The sequence below is a fragment of the Chanos chanos genome, chromosome 7, assembly GCF_902362185.1.
Source record: "Chanos chanos chromosome 7, fChaCha1.1, whole genome shotgun sequence".
NCBI classification, from domain to species: domain Eukaryota; kingdom Metazoa; phylum Chordata; class Actinopteri; order Gonorynchiformes; family Chanidae; genus Chanos; species Chanos chanos.
In genome coordinates this window covers 39,498,739-39,506,238 of record NC_044501.1, presented here as the reverse complement: position 1 = coordinate 39,506,238, position 7,500 = coordinate 39,498,739, and the positions used below count along the sequence as shown (strand labels likewise).

Genomic DNA, 7,500 nt, shown 5'->3' with positions numbered 1-7,500 from the left:
TACCCTGTTGTTTAGCTTACGTGAATATAACTTAGACCGTGTAACATTAGCAGTGGAATACTTGCCTGAGATATTAGGATCTTATATCGTAGGCATGTGTGCTATTCACTGACACATATACCGCTTTTAGCACAATAAACACATAAACACAAGCTAGGGAACATGGCAGAGGCTAACCTTAACGTCTACTAAACCTTTATTAGACGATGAAAAAAAGCAAAGTAAAAATGAGCATTGTGAAAAATATAGAAATAAATAATAGAATGATCACATATATTTATAAAAATAAATATAATTCGGCCACTCACTCTCTCTACCTCTGTATTCTCCCTCAGACAGTGACCAGTTTATTTGATATACAAAAAGTGGATCCCTCCTACAGAAAGCGGGTGACTACATGAGGCAGGCAGGCAGACGGGCATGTCGAGGTCCGGTGACCGTTTAATTGAGCATTAGAATAGAAAAAAAGGGGGTGATCCAAGTGACCCGGCGGGCGTGGTACAGTTGTTGGTGCCGGGCCAGCCTGTTTCGGTATCTTGGAAATGGCTGCCGCTCCGAGCTTTTCAGGCACCAAGAATGGTTTACCAAGAATGGTTTACCATGTATGGCGCGGCAAAGCACAAAAACATCCAGTCAGTAATGGTCCGGGCGGGAGGGGGGGGGTTGGGGTGCAATTCACTGGTGAGTGAGGTCAGAGGATGTTGGCGAGAATTGTGTAAGTCAACAGGTGTGTCACAGACCAGCCAAATGACGGTGCAGTACAACAGGGGTGTGAAGAACAGCGTTTTAAAACGTATTTGGTCTTTGGCAACGGACTGGCTATGGCGACAGGTGACACGCTGGGCTCCGCTTCTCACAGCCAAAAACGAGAAACGGCTACCGTGAGCTCGCAAAAACACCAACAGAGGAGTGGAAAGAACATCTCCCGATCGGACTCCCGCTGCATCATGCTCATGCTGGAGTCTTAATTTGGTGTAAATGACAGACCTGTGTCTGTGTGATGTCACAGACTGGAGGTGGAAGTGAGGGGGGGGGGGGTGGCGTTATTGCGTGGGGAATGTTTTCCTGGCACGTGTCAGGTCCCACGATACGAAAATCGAACGTGTCCATCCGAACATGTCCGGCGCTAACCTAGCGTGTCCGTTCGCGACCTGTGACTTGCCCTTTTGTCGCATGGATTCTTCCACCACGATTAACGCTCCGTGTCACGAAGAACATGTCGTCACAAAGAACACGTTGTCTCCGAGTGATTCCAGGAACTGGACAGTGAGTTCATTTGTTTGAGAGGTCTGTGCAGTCTCTGCACCTTCAGCCATGACAAGCACCGTTTTGTTGAAGCGGAACAGTCAGTTCCCTAGCAAAGAACATTCTCTACGAAGAATGTTCCGGCCCCTTTTCTCCTGCAATCACGTGAAACCGTTGCAGTACGGACCAGCATACTTCTGAAACGTTTCTGACACCTTGTCAGATCCATAATTCAATGCTTCAGACTGCTCCGGAGACAAAGGAGGGTTTGGCCTGGTGGCACTAGATGGATGTGTCTAATAAACTGGTTATTAAAGGTGGCACCTTTCATCGTCACTTCTCCTCTCTCTTGATCTTAGATCTACAGCAGTTTTATAGCATTGGGAAAAACATATTTGATCCACTGATTGAATATATCTCTTGATTATGTCATATTGGTGACATATTTCCGAAACGAGAACTTTCTTTTTGTTGTTTTTTAGTCAGAGCACCTGTCATTCACACCTGTTATGGGTTCCCCTCCAATGTTATTATCAGTTTACAGAATAGCTATACTATGAACAGTGTATTCAGTGTAGGTTTATAATAAGTAATAGTTCCACATGAAAATTGATCAATACTGTGAGGTTTCACTCCTTCTAGTCTAATATTGATATCAGCCTCTTTACAGCGTTGGCCTGGTTGGTCATTAGAATCACTTTCTAATGCTTAAAATCATCTTCACACTGATTTCGTCCATGGAAAAGTAAAAGAAAATGAATTCAGAATGCGTGAAATCAACGTAAAATCGCAGATTTTCCAGCTGACTCATCCTGAACACACTGAATCACGCGCGTGTGAGTCGGTTTTGGTGACAGCAGTGCCTGTAAATTGTGTGCGCGCGCGCGCGTGTGTGTGTGTGTGCGTGTGGTGTGTGTGTGTTTGTGTGCGTGTGCGTGTGCGTGTGCGTGTGTGTTTGTGTGTGTGTGTGTGTATGTATGTGTGTGTGTAGTTCCAGTTCAGTCACTCAGGGGAGCCGTTGCCTTGTCACTCACGCCGAAAGAGCGCAAGCCTTGCGTTCTTTCTCTCCTTTAACAATTATTCCCATCAGACAGGTGGAGGAGATAGTGGCGCTCAGCCAGACAGATGGCGCTCTATTAATACAGCCCTGAGTGGTTATATTTATGCGCCAGCGCCTGGGCCCTGCATGGCACAAGCCTGGTTTATTAATGCACGGCATTGATGAGATATTCAGGCTTTTAAAAGGCGATAATCTAACCCCGGGACGACCAGGACCTGGAGACATAGACGTGTGTGTGTGGGGGGAGGGGGGGGGGGTGCGCGTGTATGTGTGTACATCTTGATGTCTATTTACATTTGTCTTTCTGAACATGTATATATACACACATATGGGTGTGTGTGTGTCTGTGTATGTGTGTGCATCTTGATTTATATTTATATTTGTCTTCTGAACATGTGTATATACACAGATATAGGTGTGTGTGTGTGTGTGTGTGTGTGTGTGTGTATATGTATGTATGCGTGTATGTGTGTGTGTGTGTGTGTGTTTGTGTGTCTATGTGTCGGTGTGTCTGTGTATGTGTGTGTGTTTCTATTTACATTTGTCTTCTGAACATGTGTATATACACAGATATAGTTGTGTGTGTGTGTGTGTATCTGTATGTGTGCGTGTCTTTGTGTGTGTATGCGTGTGTGTGTGTGTGTGTGTGTGTGTGCATCTCCCTTTGGTAGCACAGCACTTGGTAATTGACCTGCATAGGATGTGCATGCAGTTCAGTGTGACTGAGCTGTCCTTCAATGCTGATGACCTCACATGAAATCCTGTTCTCTGATTGGCTGAGAATTCCAGTAAATGTGTCTGCAGACACAGCATGAGCATTCTGACCTTATTAGTAACAGTACAGTGGGGCCCACATCCTGATACAACACTGTGGAGCAGGTGTGAAAGTGTTGAGTGTTGATCGTGAGAGTATGTCTGTGTGTGTGTGTGTGTGTGTGTGTGTGTGTGTGTGTGTGTGTGTTTGTCTTTCCATTTGATGAGTGACCAAATGCTTTTAGTGAAACTATATTGTACAGTAATAGAACATCTTACCCATATTCCTTTTCATTTTCTTTGGTCTTGCCACACTGTTAAGCATCACAGTTTCTGCTCTGTGTTTTAAACCTACAGCAGGACTTGAATAGCAGGTACAATCGCATGCGTTTTGCTCTCAAGAGATGATGGAATTTGAAAAAGAGATTACAAAGTCTAGCGCTGTTTTTGTGTGGTCCCACGCCACGGTATCGTCTGTGTCATTAATTATCCACCTCTCCTAATAACAATCTAATGTGACGGAACAGAAGCAGTGTTTACAAGCTATTTCGGTCAGGTTTTTAGGAGGAGGCTCTTAACTTCGGGAATGTTCCCCTGTCAGTCATCATTTTACCCACAGTGAAGTGATTCTCTTTTACTTTCCATTATGTATTTATTTATTTATTTATTTATTTATTTTCCCTCTTGCTTATTTTCTAACCGTGTGGCACACAATTAATCTCAGTCTACTGGGCCTGGTGTCGTCAAGGGCAACCGACGATGAGTAAGTGAGGAGCAGGTGTGAACGCAATCAGTCAAAACTGAACAGCCGTGATGAGAGTGAGTGAGCTGATGGATGAACAGTGCAGGGCAAAGCCAATTTTATGATGGAGGATGAACACATTATCATTAATAACTCGCTCTCTCTCTCTCTCTCTCTCTCTCCCTGTCACTCACCAGTTCACACTCCATCACATTCAAACTTTTCTCTCTCTCTCTCTCTCTTTAAAAAGGGTATCGCCGTGCCCCTTGTGGACAGAGTGTGTAATTGCAGGTAGATGCCACCTCACCCTACAGGACTTGTCCAGCTGCTCAGTGTGAATGTGTGTGTGTGTGTGTGTGTGTGTGTGTTGGGCTTGGGTGGCAGCTGTGACAGGCATTCCTCAAGTGACCTCATTTTAAAGATAAGGAGGGAAAATGGTCCAGACTGGTTCAGTCAGACGCTGAAACAGGTGCCAGAGATAACCAAATAGTATATTATTCCTCCCAGTCTAGCTTCCACACTGCCAACACATTCACAACAACTCACACACAACAATCAGTGAATCATCTGTGCCATACATAGATTTAGAGGACCCTAAAATGACGCTAACTGGACAGTTCAAATGATGTCTTTTTGCCTTATTCAATGAGGAATCGTTTTTGTTTTTTTCTGACTATAAGAGTTGTATTTTAAAATGTTAACTGAAAACAAGCGGGTGAATAAATCTGTGATTTTGGAAAACGTCCCGGCACATGGCATTTGTATTTTTATTTTCCCTTTGTTTGTTTGTTTGTTTATTTATTTATTTTTTGTTGTTCTCTCCCTCTCTTCGGTTTAATCTCTCGTTCCTTCTCGTAGTGCCCCTTGCGACTCTTACATTGTACCTCAGGAATCCTGCCCCCTCAGCTGTTTGCTGGTGTCTCATAGCCCTTCCCCGATTTAGCTTCCTTCACTCCACCTCTGTGTCCTCCCCTCCCCTCGCTGCTCCTCTCTCTCTCTCTCTCTCTCTCTCTCTCCCTCTTTCTCTCTCTCCGTCTCTCTCTCTCTCACCCCATACCTCGTTCGCTCCTTGAGCCTGGGGTGGCCTGCCTGCCTGCCTGCCCGTGTAGCCCTGCATTGGGACGCAGGCTAAATTTGGTCATGCCTGGATAAACGGGCTGTTCGGAAGACCGGGGACACCTGTTGGGTGCTAGGCTCTCCCTCGAGACGCGTACATCCCATTACATCAGACCCAAAGGTTTTCTCCGACTGGTTTCTTCTTTCGCCGTTCTTCTTTTTTTTTTTTTTTCCGTCGCCGTCTTTGAATCTCTCGCTAACCCTTTGATTATTTTATTTTTTTTCTTTGTCTGCGGGCTATTTTTTTTTTTTTTTTATTTCCTATTTCCTATCTTTAGCTCTTCCTTTTTCACACTGCACCCCCCCCCCAACTTGTCTGTCTCTCTGCTCATGGTTCTGTCTCACCCCTCCCTGACACATCTCTTTTTTTTTTTCTGACTCTATATCAGGCACTCTCTTTTTATCCATCTCTCTCTTTCTTTTTTTTTCCCTCTGTCTTTACACCCCCCCCCCGCCCCCCACAGCAATGTGAAATACATTACCCCTTCATTTCACTTCCTCTTATGTTCCTTTCTTAGGCACACCCCCCTCCCCCCCACACACACACAAAAACATAACCACACACACACAAACATAACCACACACACACATTCATATTTAGCCTAACCCTCTCCACACAAAGCCTCCTACTTGTCCACCCTCACATCCATAACTAAAAATAATATTCCTGATTTCCAATAATGATAACAGTAATATAAAAGTCTTACGATTGCGTAATATGAGTTTTTCACGCTTCGGTGACTTTAGCACACACACACACAAAAAAAAACTTCCACAGAGAAACATGGTATTTCGACTGGAAAAAAACGCTTGGCTTTTAAGTCCTCTCCGTATGACTCAGAGCAGACCAAAACCTCGGCTTCCCAAGGGACTGTTTGTTATTCCAGATCAGTGTGATGAATTATAAAGCGTTTGGAGTGGATTGAATTTGAGATTATTATGTTGATTAATATGACAACTCCTGCTCCCCACACACGCCATCCATCCTCATCCGTCACGTTGTTTCTCAGTCGTTCCTTTTATCTTTCTGTTTGTTTATCTGTCCATCTGTATATAAAAACTTCACTAAATCTCTCTCTCTCTCTCTCTCTCTCTCTCTCTCTTTCTCCTGGCAGACGTTCACAGCCTGGTGTAACTCTCACCTGCGTAAGGCAGGCACACAGATTGAAAACATTGAGGAGGACTTCAGAAATGGCCTCAAACTCATGCTGCTGCTTGAGGTCATCTCAGGTAACCGTGACGACAAGTTCTCTCTCTCTCTCTCTCTAGGGGGCAGTGCATGAGGGCAGGGGGTGGGGTTAAGAGGCAGCTCTCCGGAGAGCTGATAGTCACTTGCTGCATTGCCCGCTGTGGTTATCAGCTACCTCCCAATACGTTTGAATATGTTTCCATACGTTTTGCATATTTTTGAATTTATTTTCCAAAACCATTACCTGGCACTGTTATATATCACTCATGAAAAGAATAAACACATTAATAAATAGATCAATTTAAATTCATGTATGTTAAAGGAGAACTGTGTGAGATGCACAGATTATCATTTACGTGACACAGAACTATCTTGCAATTTCTCATCATTCCATATTAGCAGTGAACGATTACAAATTTGGGTGACCTTGTTTATTAACACATTGATTAAAGCTCAAGATGTTGCATGTATAACTGCGTACTAAATATTTAAACTTGTAGAAATAACACTACGTGGGACTGAGATGATCGGAAAAATGAAAGCGTGACGGTGAGAATGTGTGTGTGTGTTTGCCATGTGAGAGACTACCCAAACCTGACAAATGAAAGAGTGACGCTGAGAATGTGTGTGTGTGTGTTTGCCAGGTGAGAGACTGCCCAAACCTGACAAATGAAAGAGTGACGCTGAGAATGTGTGTGTGTGTGTTTGCCAGGTGAGAGACTGCCTAAACCTGACAAATGAAAGAGTGACGCTGAGAATGTGTGTGTGTGTGTTTGCCAGGTGAGAGACTGCCTAAACCTGACAAATGAAAGAGTGACGCTGAGAATGTGTGTGTGTGTGTTTGCCAGGTGAGAGACTGCCCAAACCTGACAAATGAAAGAGTGACGCTGAGAATGTGTGTGTGTGTGTTTGCCAGGTGAGAGACTGCCCAAACCTGACAAATGAAAGAGTGACGCTGAGAATGTGTGTGTGTGTGTTTGCCAGGTGAGAGACTGCCTAAACCTGACAAATGAAAGAGTGACGCTGAGAATGTGTGTGTGTGTGTTTGCCAGGTGAGAGACTGCCCAAACCTGACAAATGAAAGAGTGACGCTGAGAATGTGTGTGTGTGTTTGCCAGGTGAGAGACTGCCCAAACCTGACAAATGAAAGAGTGACGCTGAGAATGTGTGTGTGTGTTTGCCAGGTGAGAGACTGCCCAAACCTGACAAATGAAAGCGTGACGGTGAGAATGTGTGTGTGTGTTTACCAGGTGAGAGACTGCCCAAACCTGACAAATGAAAGAGTGACGCTGAGAATGTGTGTGTGTTTGCCAGGTGAGAGACTGCCCAAACCTGACAAATGAAAGAGTGACGGTGAGAATGTGTGTGTGTTTGCCAGGTGAGAGACTGCCCAAA

At 44.5% G+C, this 7,500-nt stretch overlaps 1 protein-coding gene across 2 annotated transcripts in view; it reads left to right on the top strand.

The window, feature by feature from the left end:
- actn3b (actinin alpha 3b) overlaps nt 1-7,500 on the top strand; it is a 25,963-nt gene that overhangs the window by 9,354 nt on the left and 9,109 nt on the right. For both annotated transcript variants that reach the window (XM_030780844.1, XM_030780843.1), the window contains exon 2: nt 6,032-6,146. In XM_030780844.1, coding sequence (XP_030636704.1) covers nt 6,032-6,146 — 115 coding nt within the window. The remainder of the gene's footprint in view (nt 1-6,031; nt 6,147-7,500) is intronic.